Genomic DNA, 17,221 nt, shown 5'->3' on the forward strand with positions numbered 1-17,221 from the left:
ACTCTGTTTTTTTTTCTTTCTTGCATTTCTGTGCCGAGCAGACCACCAGACGTCTCTGTGTCTCTCCTCAGATGGCACGCTGCTGGCAGTGGGATCACATGATAACTTCATTTACCTCTACACGGTGTCGGATAAGGGACGCAAGTACAGCAGATATGGGAAATGCACTGTGAGTATCTGAAATGTATGTGACTGTTTGCATAAAACAGCTCAGTGGATCTCAGGCGCATTGAACTCCCAAAGCTTTACTACTGTGCTTGTCCTGACTGATAGAAAATTTCCAAAAAAAAAAGTAATTTGTTCAAAATTTTACCTAAATCCTAAGGTTGTTTTATTTATTGATTTATTTATTTATAGACATTTTAAAAATATATTAGAAACAAAAAATAATACAAAGAATTTGAAACTAGAATTTGAAACATGCATTTAAAACGTATTCGTAATCAGTCCATAAATAATGTATTTTGGTTAATATTACAATTCACATAATTGTTTTATGGCTGTATTATTGTCTATTTTCACTATTCCCCTTTCTGCTGGATCCGAGGGGTCAGGGAGAGTGGAGAATAAAACTTTACCATGCGTGACCGTTTGCCCATGTCTGACCTGGGTCTCGTTTCGCTCTGCTGTACTCCATCAACACACTCTGAATCACACCACTGTTCTTCTAAATTTTTTTTTTTTTTAGGATTTTTCTGTGCAGTTTTTCAGTAGTTGAGAAGTTTAATGTCATTAACATCTGTGTTCAGTCATAGAGTCATTCTCTGAAACGGGTGCCTTACAGAGTACATTTGTGTAGATTTATACATTCTGTCAGACAAATAAAAAAGTTCTGTCATGTACTAATATATTGCTTTGTGAAGGCTTTGATAGACTACATTTATAATTCATTTTGAATTCAAGTATTTTATCTTAAAAAACACTTTAAAAAACATTTCTGTGTTTAGTGTTCTTCATTAAACTTGATGGACACACAAATGGTTCTCCTTTCATAGAACAACCCAATTATGAAATGACTAGCAGAAATGAAATTATTTCCACATAGTCAGTTTTTTTGAGTGTCTGTCCTTCGACAAGTCATAAAGAGAGTGAAGAAACGCTGGTTGTGAAATGGCTGAAGATGTCAGTGGGATTTTAGCGGACAGAATGAAAGCGTGCCTCTCTTTCAGCACTCTTGACTGCCTGACACGTCTGAGCTTCCAGCGGGAATTCAGACATTGTGGGAGCGCTGGCCTGGGGTTTTATTGATGCTGGCAGACGAATCGCTCATGTGTCTGTCAGCGTAGTTGAACCTTGTTACTCACAGACAGATGAGAGCAGATGAACACATACAGTGGCCACAAAACGAACTTGGACACGTAAGCAAAACTTTAAAAATATCAAACTGAGTGATTCGTTGTAAAGAAAAAAGCACAAAAACACATTTTCACGAAAATTATCACAAAGACTACAAATCACCAAAACATCAGTTTATTAAAAGTATTTGAAAATGGCTAGTTACTGAGAAAAGCTCCAACAGCATTTGAGTGCAGATGACATGGTTTAATAGTTTATCGATGCAATTCATAAGAGATTCATACGTTTTACATGTGACTTAAATGTGCAAATGCTGTTGAGGTCAAAAATTCCAAGCAATGCACCGTTGAGCTATAAACCCATTTGCATTACAGTGCAGCCTGCGAAAGTTTGCCTTTTACTGACCTCTTTCGACAGCCATAGAAAGGAAGTTCAGGATCTAGGATAGTGGAAACTGAAAGCACATGTCAATATGTGTATGAAAAGCTGGAAATGGAGAGACCGGTAATCTACAGGGGGACTCTGTGTGCAGATGGCAAGCTTTCACAAACGCGAGACTCTTTAAAACACGTACACACACTCACATGTAAATGTCAGTGCACATATGGGAGGGAAGCCTGCAGACAAGTCAGTGCCAAGTCAGACAAACTGAGATTCCCTCCCTGAGCTGTAAGTCAGACGGTATTAGTTTTGTGTCTCTCTTTGCTCTGGGTGGAGACCCTCCAGCATTATTTATTGAGACCACTGAGTTCAGTCTTTGACGAAGCCTCTTTTTGTGCTATTCCATCCCTTTGATTAGTTGTCAGTGTCAGTGAGACGCTCAGGCTCTTGTTGACGCTGTCTCATTTGAAGAGGGTTTATTTGTGCTTTTAGATTAATTGTTACTCTTATTGCTTTCATGTATCTAGGTTAAAGAGCTAGAATACCTCGAAAATTAAATTGTTCTTATTTTCTCACTAATGTGTTGTTTCAAACCTGTAAGATTTCCTTTAATGGAAAACAAAGTTAGATATTTTGCAGAAAGTCTGATCAGCTGTTTTCCATACAAATGAACATTCACTCTCTAAAGTTCCAAAAAGGACAACAGAGCACCATAACAGTATCATAGATGTAGTCCAAATGACTCACACACATCATTTCAAGTATTTAAAAATGATTTAATCATTTTGGGTGTGGAACAGCTTGCAAATTGCCCTCTTTCCATTCTTACATGGTGCTTCAGGATGTGGTGTTCATTTGTAAAAAAAAATATTATAATAAATAACAAAAGTGTTCCTTAGTATATTTTTTAAAAAGTGTACTTTTTTTCTCAGAAAAATACTTAAAAAAATACTCAAAGTTAATGTGATGTTTTCAGACAATGAAATGCATCTCAATTATTATTCTTATATTTTATATTGAATGCAGTTAGCTGGACTTTAGAGTTTAAGTACATTATTGTATGTAATTGCATATATATTACTTGTATTGTCAATGGAATAGGGTTAAAGTGTATTGCCAAATGCATTTTTGGTAACCTAACAAACTTTAATGTGATTTCTGTTGACATTTTTATGTATTTGAATATATTTGCAATTATACATTTGTAATGATGATATTACCATTTAGTACAACATCAAATAATTATAATCAAGTACTTTACGTGTGCTTTAAGTATGTTAGTCAACACATCAAAATAAGTGTACGTCTTTAAAGCACAACAAAATGTGTTTTTAGTCAAATGTCATGATTTAATCATTTAAAGTAAAACTCTTTAATATTTTAAGATGTACACTTAAATAGCCTTTTATTTCATTAATATTATATTATTGGCAAGTAGAGTTTTTACAGTATATACTTGTAAGATTAGAAGTACACTACAAATGCACATTCAAAACAAATAAGCACATTTCTTTTTCACAAGAGTTGCAGACGGTGAAATGTTTGTTTAAATATTTAATGAGTAACATCTTAAATTTTGGTCTTTTCTTTGAACAAAGATAGTGTGTGTCTTCTGATGTCTGTATAGGTTGAATGTAAATTTCTAGTGCTTGTTTTTGTCCAAAACAGTAGGAATCACTGTCAAAATCATTGCAATAAACAGATGAGCTTAGATATTCCACAAAAGGCCTGCATTTGTGTTCAGTTGAAGATTTGAGCAGCTCTGTGATCTATAACAGTTCAATTCGGATTATTGAAAATGTTGTGACAGAACTGTTTTCTTTCTCCTTTTTCATTGTCAAATCTTTTCATCTCTGTCCTCAGGGACATTCCAGCTACATTACACATCTTGACTGGTCTCCCGACAACAAGTTCATCATGTCCAACTCGGGAGACTACGAAATCCTTTACTGTAAGTGGACGACCGCAACAAGCCCTCTCTGGCTCGGTTTCTCTGAAAAACATTCATTTCCAATCGTATTTGATTTTTGTCTCATTGGTTTGGTAGAATAACTGATTCAGCTTGTGGTTTGTGTTTGCACTTTTTTTAACCAAAAGAACTTAAATTTTGCACCATATCCCAGATTTTCCTGACATGTTGTTTTCCCTCTTCCACAGGGGACATTCCAAACGGTTGTAAGTTGATTCGTAACCGTTCTGAGTGCAAGGACATCAACTGGGCCACATATACCTGCGTGCTAGGATACCACGTCTTTGGTCAGTATCTGTGGTGCATTGTGGGTGTTATTGCTAGTAGGGGTTCGATACCTACTGTATAGTACCCACTGCTGAAATCTTACCGCCTTCTAAGGGTCTGTCACTGAATGACAATGTGAATCAAACATGACTACAAGAACGCTTGCTTTGTGTATTATGAGTAAGTGTGCTCTGTGTATGCGTGCCTCGTTTGGTTTTTCCAAATGTGTGGCTGGTATTTGAATTCTTTGCTCTATTTCACACTCATTTCCTGTCAGTGGTTTAGTCTTGAGGGGGTCTTAGTCATTCTCTTTCTCTCGCACACCAACACACGTTTGCTTGGCAATCTAAATGAGGATATACCAGACTTACTTTAACTAACTTTTTAATCTAACTTTTACCAGACTAATAACTTTAAAGGGATAGTTCACCCAAAAATGAAAATTGATGTTTATCTGCTTACCCCCAGGGCATCCAAGATGTAGGTGACTTTGTTTCGTTAGTAGAACACAAACTAAGATTTTTAACTCAAACCATTGCAGTCTGTCAGTCTTATAATGCAAGTGAATGGGAATCACGGCTTTGAGAGTCAAAAAAACATACACAAACTTTATATCACTTTTTACCTCTGATTCACCGCAATGTCCTAACTATCCTGAGTGCAGATCGCAGACTTATTAGTGCATTACCGCCACCTATCTCTCAAATGGACCATTGACACTCTATCTACAATCTCAATTAGGAGTGTCAATGGTTCCATTCACTTCCATTATAAGACTGACAGACTGCAACAGTTTGAGTTAAAAATCTTCGTTTGTGTTCTACTGAAGAAACAAAGTCACCCACATCTTGGATGCCCTGGGGGTCAAGTCAAATTAAAGTAAAATTAAGTACTTGTAATTCGATTATATTACATTTTAAATACTCATAATCACACTACAGTTAATTTTTATAGGTTACATGATCACATATCATTCACAAAATGGCAGTATATTATTCATAATGTATTGATTTGCCCTAATTATTTTTCTCTCTTAAATTTTCCTCTAAAAAAAAATCCATATTTTCAGGTTTTATAGACCTGCACACACCAGCCAGTTGGCAGGTGACTGTAATTACACAGACAATAGAGAGGTTTTAGTTTAAAGGTGATTAGTTTAATTTGACATTATGAATTATTATCTTTTCATCTCTTTGTGAATGCCCTGCATTTCATTTATGATCCCCAGTTTGGGAAACCCTGGTGTATGTAATGTTTATGGCACTTCGTGATGTTGATAAAGATTGGAAAATATTTTCTTACAGGTTCGGTCAAAAGTAATCTAAAAGTAATCCGAAAAAAAGTAGTCAGAATACATTACCTAAAATATGTAATCAAAAAGATTAAATTACTAACTATGATTTCCGTTGTGTAATTTGTAATCAGTAATGGACTACAATTCGTGAGTAATCTGCCCAGCACTATAGATAGATAGATAGATAGATAGATAGATAGATAGATAGATAGATAGATAGATCATAAAAAGTAATCTACATTTTGTAATCAGGTATATGCAAATTAAGGCTTTATTGTATTTAGCTCATTTCTATGGGCAAATTTTGCACATCACCTTTATTTATAGTCTGATTGTCAGTCAGCTGTTCTCCCTTTGCAGCATATTTCATCTCACTTTCCTTCTGTTTTTGCAACTCTTTGTCTTTATACACACAATTATAGTCTGTCGTTCTAATTTTGCTCACATTCTGAGTGACTTCATGTCTAAGCAGGGTGATTTAAAAAACCAAAAGTAGTTCAGACCACAAACTCACTTTATCTGTCAGCATAGCGTGCCGTCTGGTGTGTGCAGGTCTGTAATACTGGAGCACTTTCACACAGGGTGCTTTTGAATACAGCCAGCCCAGTTCTGACCACAACTCCACATATTTTAGCACTTTATTAGACTGGAAAATATTTGGTTGGATTGTACAAATTCCCTAGCACTGAGCCAATAGATTAGAGCAGTACAGTGAATGTGATATTACAGAAAACTGTGTGTGAGAGATTCTTGTACCTGGTGTTCTTCTGCCTCCTGCTGGTAATCTCGTTGAAGGCTCCTAATCCATTCATGATCATAGTTTTTGAATGTGATGAGGCATCTACTGTATGTGCTTATAGATATTATAGTGGCGTGGTCAAATATACCTTCCCTTGTAACAGTTTAGTAAGGATTTGATGTTTCTTTTTGCTACCAGTTAAAGACGGATTTTAACGGAATATTAAATTACTATCAACATAACAGTGCATTTATCTAGCACAAAAATAAATACATTCGGATTTCAACATCAGATTTGGACACATTAAATAAAATGTGAAAATTAAAAGTTGAAGTATATTAAAATGTACTAAGTTAAAACATACCATATTTCTCAACATTATTTAACTACAAAAAAAAAATAAAAAATATTGGGACTGAAGGACAATGAGTGATTACTTTTGAACGGAACCTCTTCATTTTGTAAAAAAAAATAATGAACTGATTTACTAAAATGACTCCCTACATGACACACGATGCGGAAATTTGCATGTCAGTCCATCATGCTGTGAAATGTCAGTTGTTCCTGGAAAAGGTGATACTGACAGCCTACTGATAAATGTCATTATTAAACTGGTAGTGTTTTTCTTCTAGCTACTGTCGTGCACTGATGTGTCTTGGTGTTTGCTGTGTAACAGGTGTTTGGCCGGAGGGCTCAGATGGGACAGATATCAATGCACTTGTGCGATCTCACAACAGGAAGGTGATCGCTCTGGCTGATGACTTCTGTAAAGTTCACCTGTTCCAATACCCCTGCTCAAGACCGAAGGTCTGTCACGTCACTTTACTGTCATATTTTAAAGAGCGTCTTTGCTTTTACATTTTAGAACATGATGTGTATTAGTTGTTTGCTAGATATCTGAAGCCAGATATGAGCCAGTTTGATTCATGATTCATTGGTTTTTGTTTCAGTTTGCTTCAATATACTGAACAGCAATTTGATTCAGTACTTGTTCTTTAAGTTCTTTAAAACTTTAGTGAAAATCCTATTTTCATCTAATTTCCAAATGCATGTTATTGATCTTATTGTGAACAATTTATGCGTGAAATAGTTTTTTGACCTCTTAATTCTTATCGTCGATCTTCCAGTGAAACTACAGATCTCTCTGGTGACATACGTCGGATTTCTCCAATCATTTATTCAACTTAAATTCTTCCTCTTTCATACAATTGACTGCAAATTCAGATCTGCCTCCACCCAGTCAACAATCACTACACCTACAAGTCACTGTCCTACTTTTTTTTTTTTGGTAATCCATTGTATGTCACAACTAGGGGTGGGCTATATACTGGTAGATACAATTAGCCGGTAGAAATGTGTCAACCAGTAGAGATTTTGAACTATCATCTCTATCGCAGTTATGTGCTCACATGATGTTGCTGTGCTACGTGGTCACGAAAACCTATCGTATGCACGTGTTTTTAATAGGGGTGCTCCGATTGATCGGCTACCGATCATTATCGGCCGATAATCGCTTTGGGATGCTTGATCGGCGGTCTCTAAAAAGGCCGATCTCAAAAAAACGATCTCAAGCTGATGACGCACCTGCAGTGAGAGGTTTGGCATGACATGCAGTGGCACCGGTGCGGGTCAAATAATTATAATGCTAAAGGTGAGGTACAATTCACATTTCTTCATTAAATAACTTCTAAAGTAATTTGAAAAACTTTCTGTGAGACATAATTTCACAAACAGCATGAGTGAATGTCTACAAATGGCTTTAAATCACATTGCGTCTTGGAGACTATGCGACTGGAGACACACATAACACCAGGTTCAAATATACTCCATTCGCAGTGTGTATTATTTCCGCGCTCATGTTAACAGATTAAAGCGTTCACACTGCACACGGTTACGGTCTGGCAGTGCGTTCCAGGAGCGGTCTGCAGCAGTGCAGCGATTGATTCCACATCGAATTTGCTGCACGCGCTGAATTAAAGTGACAGAGCATTGTTTGCGGTAAATAAACGAAAATGTAATAATTACACCATAAATGCATATAATTAAAGTCTACTGTGTTTCACAGTCAATAAATATGGCTTGTTGGATAGTTTTTAAGGAAAAGAGCAATTTTAGATAAAAAAGGCAATAAAAGATGGCTCTCGTGGTGGTAGGAAAACAAAGTTTATTACAAGGATTGCTTGTAATAAAGATTTAAATGCCAAAGAAAAGGCAGTAGAGCTGACTGTTTCTGTCAGTGGTAAGTTTTAATTTAGAATGTTTGTGATAATGTAAGAAAAGTACTAAATATTTTGCCACTTGCTTGAGCAACTGCGTTGTGCTGTGTGTAAGCTATTTTGCAACAATTGCAGGAGTGTAAAAACAAAAATGCACTGCATGATCGAACATTTAGGTGAGATAAATGTATATTTTTTTTTAAATCCCCTCCACCCCTCAAAAAAAAAAAAAAACTCTCACAAGAGTCACCTATAAGAGGGAAATTCCCCCAATTTCAAAAATGAAATTCAGGCCCTGAATAAATGTCTAAAAATCCTGATTGGAGTATTACTGTAAATAATTCTACGTGATAAAAATAAGGCTTTAAAAAGATCGGTATCGGTGATCGTATCGGCAGATACTACTTTATGTGATCGGTGATCGGCCTCAAAAATCCTGATCGGAGCACCCCTAGTTTTTAAGCATTGCTGTTTAAAAACAAGTGATTCTAAGCCATTGAAACACAATCAGCAGCAGCAAGAACTCATTTCGCTATATGCTTGCACTGTCTGAAGGACCATTTCTAAGCAGTTTCTGACCTTTTTTTGTCAGAGAGACTGTTTCTGTGCACCGTCAGAGAGGCACGTGAAGACGGTGCTCATAGAGCACGGGAGTATTGAACTGAGTTGTTTTTGCTGCTTTAGGCCTTGAACTGTTAAATAGAGACACTTGTATATGTCAAAATGCCTGTCTTTGCAACTATCTTTATCTTCTTCTTTCGGCTTCTCCCGATTAGGGGTCACCACAGCGGATCATCCGTCTCCAACTATCTTTATAAACACAGTAATTTATGTTTTAAGTGAAACCAAACAGCTGAGAAAGAATGTTGGATCCGGGCAGCTCTTAAAGTGATTGCAGTCTAATATTCCTGCTGTCTGTCATACATGTTAATCAAACAACAAAAGAGAGTAAATCTCTCACTGCTCTTGACTAAATCACTTTTGTAACTTTCGTAAGAATTTGATTTTATTATACAATGTATGTAGCATTTCTTATTCATTTTTTTCTACTGTAGTTTTTTTTGTCCTATTGCTTGTAATTATGTGTATTGTAATTAGTTTCTTATTCTTATTTAATCGCTGACTGGTTTGCTTGGTTTTATAATTTTTTTTAAATTTAGGCTAGTATTAGTTTTTGTGATATTGACACTGGTGACAAGAATTATGAAATTTCTATGGTATCAACCTTTTTTTATATCATAAAGACGTTATTTAAAGAAAAAAATACTATTGTGATATACGTATATCGTTATTGTGAAATAAAATTACTCGTATCGGGATATAATATTTTTGTCATATCACCCAAAACATGAGTTGTAATTGAAGCCTGGGGGATATTATTTTCTCTCTTTATCTGATGTTTTACTGATTTTATTATTTAATTGCAGGCCCCAAGCCACAAGTACAGCGCCCACAGCAGTCACGTGACAAATGTGAGCTTCATGCACAGCGACAGTCACCTGATTTCAACGGGTGGCAAGGACATGAGCATCATGCAGTGGCGTCTGGTGGAGAAGACCTCATCCTTGGTGCACAGCGACTCCAGCTTGGGCCTGGGCGATTCCCTGCTGCACAACTCCACCCCTCGCACCCTGCCGTCGGTACCCAGCGTTCCCCACACTCCTACTGAGCCCTTGCCGGTGCCAGCCTCGCTTCCCCTCAGCACCCAACCCGACACCAACACTCCCCCTCCCACTCCTCCCGAACCCCTGCACACGGTTACTTCTAATGGACAGCAGGACGGCTCCCCTGAAACCCCACCCCCTTCCGATGAGGCCACATCCCCATCTGACAGCACCCTGAGCCCCAAGGACAGCCTAGAGCCTAGCGATGATACGGCCACACCCAGTGATGAGGGCACAACCTTTAACCCTCCCTTATAAGGCAGTCCGACCCCTTCCCTCGCCTGCTCGATAGCCCGCCCAAAGGCACCAGCATGTCACTGCAGCCTTCCTGTCAGATTACAAAAGCAGGGTCTCCTCAGTTTTTATCCTTTCAAGATTTTCTTTTCATTTCGTGTCTTAGTTCCGTTGTTATGTTGACATTCAGTAGATGTGGTTGTGGAGGCATTGGTTTGGGTTGGATGGTGAGAGATTTGGAAAGATTTAGAACACCTACAAGTTTACACTGAGACACACACAACCACACAAACACTAATACACACATCCATAGACACATCAGTAACTGTGATGAATTTAAAAAAAGAAGAAAACAAACGATTTACCAGTTTAGATACAAACAACATGTTCATATAAACACACAAACGAGCAAATACAACATAAAATGGACACATGCTTTCAATTAACTGTCATTTGGCATATACATCAATATATTCATTGATTAAGGATCAGCAACTAAGGGTGAGTTAAGTTGAATAACTGAAACTTTTCCTCACTTTCCTCACCCAAAAAAATTAATGTTCTGTATTTATTTACTCGTCCTCAAGTCGTTCCAAACCTGAATGACTGCTGTGTAAAACACAAATGTTAAAATATAAATGTTTTGAAGATGTTTCAAAGATCTTTTCAGGATCTTTCGAAGATGTTTTGAGAATCTTTAGAAGATCTTTCGAAGATCTTTCAAAAATCTTTCGAGAATCTTTGAAGATCTGTCGAATATCTTTCAAAAATCTTTTGAGGATCTGTTGAAGATCTGTCAAAGATCTTTTGAGGATCTTTTGAAGATCTTTTGACTGTTACTGTCCTTACAACAAAAGTAAATTTGGCCCAGAACAACACTGGACCCTTTTGACATTTATTCTTCAAAACATAATTTTGTTTGTTCTGCAAAAGACAAGTCAAGTCAAACAGGTTTGGAACGACATGAAGTTGAGTAAACAATGTTCATTTTTTGGGTGAACTATCCCTTTAAATGAGTAAACCTTAAAAAAAGTCACAAGATGTAGATGTAGATGATTTGTATTCTCTCGCTCTCTGTGAACATTTGTGGAGGACTGCATGTAAAGCTGATTTGTGTGCTTGCATAGCATATGTCCCTGAGCCAAAAACTACAGGACATGTATATCTGGTGATACCAGTCAGGTGCCCCTGGCTCATTGATCAGACTCAAGGACCTCAACAATTCAAGCTGCTTCTGCTGGTTGTCATGGTCATGGACACCTTGAATTTCAATTTGGCAGTCATACTCAACAGCCATAAACAGCAGAGCAATTCATTCAGTACAAACACAAGTAACACACACTCACAAAAGCCTGACCTGCCTCAAAATGGGGTCTGCATGGCAATAGCCGAGCTATTTTATAAATTAAATAAAATCAAAACAATTTCGGTCTCATCCGCCTGTCTAAAGGTGCCGTACCACCCTCACATCTCTCAGTTTCCTCTGTTGGACTGGAGAACCTCCTCTGTATTCATACCATCCGTTTTAACCTTGCGTCCAAATGACTTTCTTCTCACTGAGACTGCATTGTTTTTAGGTTTCATTTTAGGACTGTTTTTCTTGTCATTTTTGTTTTCATTGGACTGAAAAGTTCTTGTTTTTATCGTATGAGAGAAACGAAAGATTAAACAAGTCTTACATGTGCGTGCGTGAGTGTGTATGTGCACGCGAGTCGCCGCTTCTTTCATTCCGCTGAAGGGTGATCGCCCTCTCCCTCTCTCCTTCACATTTTCTCAGGATCACTCTTTTTGGAGAGAGTCCAAAAGAAAAAGAAAGTCAAAGGAAGAAATTATGTTTTTCCCCACTCCTTTCTGTAACGCTTACAAAAAACGGTACCAGAAAATACCATGGTATTATTTGTACCATATCGGGCTAATTTCGGTAATTTGGGCAGTGTTTTGACATCGACAGGATGGAATATCATGGTATTTTAGTATGGTATCATATTATATTTATAGTGATGAGATGGGAGGAAAAATTATATTTCAATGCTATTGCGTTTGCATTTTCTCGCAAAAGTAGTGAGAAATTTTGCACTAGTTCACAAAATATTCGCATTTTCTCGCAAAACTATTGCGTTCCCCTTAAAAACTTTGCATTCTCTCGTGAAACATGTTTTCTAAAAGTATTGCGTTCACCCAAGAAAGTTTGCATTCATTCGCAAAACATTTGTGTTTTCTTGCAAAACTATTGCGTTCCGCTGAGAAACTTTGTGTTTGCTTGTAAAAGAACTCAAATATAGTTTTTCTTCCTTAATTCCTAATATTATTTCCATCACAAAAGATTTGTGAGCGAACACAAGAGAATACAAAAGCATTGAAATATAATTTGGTATTACCATCAACAATGCATGGAGATATGGATGAAAAAGAAGCTCATTGAAGATTAAACAGCATTCGGAGGCGCCGATATCTTGAGATGAAGCAAATCTTTTCTCTGAAATGAATCAATATCAGAGAAACACAAGAGCACAGCTGCTGAGAGAGATTCCCTCCAGTGCTGCTTGATGAACGGGAACCTAAATCATCAATATAACACCAGAAAAGACATCAAAACAGCTCTCAAACCAGCTTTTACAGCCAACCTCTACATTTTAAAGCATTGCGGAGTATTAAAACGCATTGTATGTGCAGTCTCTGTGTACAAATGCATGAGAAAGCATGGTTTACACGTTCAGATTTTAGGATGCGATGCTGTATTGATGTATGGTATTGAGAAGCCTGGGCCAAATACACATTTAAAGTCATTTGGGTTTTCTTCCTTTTTTTAATTGTGAAAGAATTGACAATCTTCTGTAATGTGTATAACAATACACATCAGCATTCAAATACTAAGTATTTTTACACAACTGCCTCAAATTCATGTCTGATGTGTTTTTAGGTGATTTTTAAGTGCATGAAATGGATGTAATAGTGGATTAGGTGGTGTTAGCAACGACGGAATGATACCTGATAGTTTTTGTGGTGTTGGTGTGTTTATGCAACGTTTGCGCTGTAGAGTTGAATGCCCCTCAGCTGGTCTGCAGTTACCTTTTTATACATTTTATGAATGCTTTATGGACTTTTCCTGTTTTTTAAGAAAGTTGGATGGTTTTCACTGAGATTGCCTTAGTTAGGTTTTCCATGGACTTCCATGTTTTATGTTTTTGTCCTGTCCTATACAGTGGGAAAGCCACACTTAAAATGTATGAATTTCTTAGCAGAAACATAATACAGGCACACTGTTAAAGCAAGATATTTCACAAAAAGCACTTGAAGTTCAAAACGAAGACAAAAGTCAAATGTTAATGTGATAGTTTTTGCTTTGTGATTGCTTTTGATAGTTAATGTGATACTCTACACAAGTGAACTTGAGGAAAAAATCACCAAAACTCTAGCAATCGAAATTGCCCAATGGCTCAGAAAAGTGACATTTGAAAAGCTCATTCATACTATTGAATCTGATTTAATAGCATTCAGACATTTGTAAGTGTGACTTGAGTATCAGAATACTTTTTAGGCCACTAGCTTGGCTCTCCTGAACATCTCTCAAAACTTCAGGACACCATTGATATCAAAAGGGCAACTCTCAGAAGTTTTACACAAGTTGCAAACGGGGATGTCGATCTTTCACAGACCTTTGTTGTTGCATTCAGGGCTGGCTTTTGTGATTGCTTTTGATAGTTAATGTGATACTCTACACAAGTGAACTTGAGGAAAAAATCACCAAAACTCTAGCAATCGAAATTGCCCAATGGCTCAGAAAAGTGACATTTGAAAAGCTCATTCATACTATTGAATCTGATTTAATAGCATTCAGACATTTGTAAGTGTGACTTCAGTATCAGAATACTTTTTAGGCCACTAGCTTGGCTCTCCTGAACATCTCTCAAAACTTCAGGACACCATTGATATCAAAAGGGCAACTCTCAGAAGTTTTACACAAGTTGCAAACGGGGATGTCGATCTTTCACAGACCTTTGTTGTTGCATTCAGGGCTGGCTTTATTGTGTATATATTGGTGTACCTGTATGTATATAACTATTTTGGGGTGGGGAGGTTCTCTGAAATGCAAGGGCAATGATTCCATTTTTGTTTTCATCCACGAAAAATCTGGGGACTGTTCTCCTGCAGATGCAGGTATAGTGGCCTTGTGGCATGAGTTCAGATTTTAGGATTTGTCACACTGGCCTGGTTTTCTCTATACCTGGATATTTCTCAGTTTGGAGACTTTAGGGCTTTTCTATAGACCTGTCACTTCCAAGAACTTTCATCCACGAAAAATCTGGGGACTGTTCTCCTGCAGATGCAGGTATAGTGGCCTTGTGGCATGAGTTCAGATTTTAGGATTTGTCACACTGTGGCCTGGTTTTCTCTATACCTGGATATTTCTCAGTTTGGAGACTTTAGGGCTTTTCTATAGACCTGTCACTTCCAAGAACATACTCGTTTATCTGAAACCTGTTAGCCCAATGGAGCGTTGCATACAGAAATGTTTTTTTTTTTTAATGTCACATTATTTGCCTTGTTATTTGATTTTGAAAAGAATGGTAAGCGTTTTGGAAGAAGTAACGGTGAAGGGTTTGGGTGTTTTGAGAGAGTTTTCAAAAACAAGAGTGAAAGTGAAGCTGTTGAAGTCAATGTATAGGTGTTCACCATTGAGGAGACTGCTGTTTGTGTTTTTATATCTGCTAATATCAAGAGCTAATTTCCAAAACATACACAGGAGAGAGAGAGAGGGAATGGAAAAACCCAGCTGGTGATTGTATCTACACTTGTTAGAAATGTTGGGCTTGGGTACCGCTCTGGACTTCCTTATCTAATTTCCAAAACATACACAGGAGAGAGAGAGAGGGAATGGAAAAGCCCAGCTGGTGATTGTATCTACACTTGTTAGAAATGTTGGGCTTGGGTACCGCTCTGGACTTCCTTATGCTTTACTGTTTGCAGGGCGGCTGAGTATATCGTCACTGAATAAAGGTGCGGAGATTAAGCTAAGCTTTTCTGATAAATAGAATGACGGTTATGAAAACCACGATGATGATTATGTTTATGCAACTGATTCAATGATGTTAACAAAATATGAAAAGGCAATTTTTTTTTTCTTGTTACAAAATTTGAGCCAATCTGTCTCTTATGCATTCCTGCCAATGGGCAGAAAATACTGAAGAATTTAGAAAATAAAAAAACATTTTAAAAACAGTCATTGTGTTGTCTCTTGGAGATGCCTGGAGTAATGTGTTCATTTAAAATTCTACATATATCTCTAATGTGAACACCTGAATGGACTTTATACTTTATCTCTTTAAAGGAATTGTTTGCCCAAAATTAAAAATTAAAAATGATGAAATTGTACTTACTCATAGCCATTTCAAGATGTAGATTAGTTAACGTTATTTATTTTTGAAACAGATTGGGAGTTTCATCTGAATCAGGACAGAAATAAGCACAGATCAAGCACCGTTTATAAGCACAAACAGTCCAAAACAGCTCTAAACAAATATGTCAGTGGATTTTGATGTGAGATGATAACTTTTACAATGGAAGAAACATTATTATGGATTATGGCCAGAATCAACCGTTTAAATTTAAAACGCCTTTGTGATGGATTTGTTTCTCAAAAACACCCAGCTTTTCAATTCACAACACATTCATTGATGGACTGGAGTTGTGTGGATTATTGTGATGGTTTTTATCAGCTGCTTGGACTCTCATTCTGACGGCACCCATTCACTGCAGAGGATCCACTGGTGAGCAAGTGATGTAATGCTACATTTCTCAAAATATATTTGGATGAAGAAACAAACTAATCTACATGGATGACCTGAGGGTCAGTAAATGTTCGGCAAATTCTTATTTTTGGATGAACTATTTCACATTTCCTACTTGGTCAACTTAATGGATTCATTTGTCAGCTTTACAGTATTTTCAAAAATAGACTTTACTGTTTGGTTGTTTAAAATAGAAATACATTTTTGGTTGCATTATATGCTGCCCTTGAGGGTACTGTCAGTGTGTTTTATGGCCTTGAGGGTACTGTCATTGTGTTTTTATTTTATATTTTATCTAACTAAAAATAAATATTAGCAATATGTTTATTGCAAAAAAAAAACTTTTGTCAGAATGAAGAAAGTTGCTTTTTGCTGCCAGATGGTGCAGTTGTGAACTACCAGCAGGGGCTAATGGGGTTATGGCAGCCGAACCTTGACCCTTCAGATTTGGTGCATCTGAAAACTTTGAAGTTTGAACCAGTAAACAAGCAAAATCGCAGACCTTGAATGATGTTTATGTTCTTTATTGATTTCTTCCGTCTGTGCTAGAGATTGAGGTTATGTTGTGATGAAACCGAAAGAGCGCCTCACTGAGAGAGACGCTTCCTGACTCGGCAAATCTGCCTGCTCTCTGCAGTGCAAATAAATAACCGGCCAGGCCAAAGTTTTTTTCTCTTTGGTGTATGTGTGTAACATGCTAGCTGATAAGCATTGGGCAACATGGCCAAGTGAGGACAAAATCACAGACTGATTACTGAAAATTACTTTTGATATATATTTGAAGTCACTGGTGTCACAATATAAAATTGTATTGATGTCAGAGAGTATGAAATGAACACAAAGATGACTGAGGCATAAATGAAGCTGGTGGTCAGACTCTGTGTGAGGATCAAGCGTTGCACCGGTTTTCATGACAACATTTCCAGCCTTTCCTTTGACAGAATACCTCGCTGATGCAGCCTTTCTCTCCAGTTGCTGTGGAAGAGATCTCAGATCAGTTATCACACCCTCAACGTGTAAGATGTGTCCAAATCTCTTTGTGTAGTATTATATTTTGTAGCAGGACTTAATACATCTTTACATGTAATTTCATAATTGTATTGTCTTTTAAATATGATAAAAAGTGCACTGCTGAATGTACCGACAAGTCATTTATGGTAAACTACAATATACAGTACTTTAATTTCATTTCTATAAAAACTTAGTATTTTTTTATATTTGTAATTATACTTTTGTAATGATGGAGTTACAATTTAGTACATTTAAAATATATTAACTTTGTAATATGAGACTAATGCACTACAGTTAAACAATTCAAGTACTTTACACATGCTTTAGTGTGTTAGTAAAAAAAAACATCAAAACAGACTAA

At 36.9% G+C, this 17,221-nt stretch overlaps 1 protein-coding gene across 8 annotated transcripts in view; it reads left to right on the forward strand.

Annotated features, from left to right (window-relative positions):
• LOC107586470 (echinoderm microtubule-associated protein-like 4) overlaps positions 1 to 10,618 on the forward strand; it is a 112,319-nt gene extending 101,701 nt beyond the window's left edge. For all 8 annotated transcript variants that reach the window (XM_016273844.1, XM_016273840.1, XM_016273839.1 and 5 more), the window contains 5 exons: positions 72 to 169; positions 3,541 to 3,628; positions 3,835 to 3,933; positions 6,623 to 6,753; positions 9,590 to 10,618. In XM_016273844.1, coding sequence (XP_016129330.1) covers positions 72 to 169; positions 3,541 to 3,628; positions 3,835 to 3,933; positions 6,623 to 6,753; positions 9,590 to 10,084 — 911 coding nt within the window. In that variant the 3' untranslated portion in view covers positions 10,085 to 10,618. The remainder of the gene's footprint in view (positions 1 to 71; positions 170 to 3,540; positions 3,629 to 3,834; positions 3,934 to 6,622; positions 6,754 to 9,589) is intronic.
• Positions 10,619 to 17,221: the final 6,603 nt, after the last annotated feature.

This window comes from Sinocyclocheilus grahami, unplaced genomic scaffold (assembly GCF_001515645.1).
Source record: "Sinocyclocheilus grahami isolate Dianchi unplaced genomic scaffold, SAMN03320097.WGS_v1.1 scaffold82.1, whole genome shotgun sequence".
NCBI classification, from domain to species: Eukaryota; Metazoa; Chordata; class Actinopteri; order Cypriniformes; family Cyprinidae; genus Sinocyclocheilus; species Sinocyclocheilus grahami.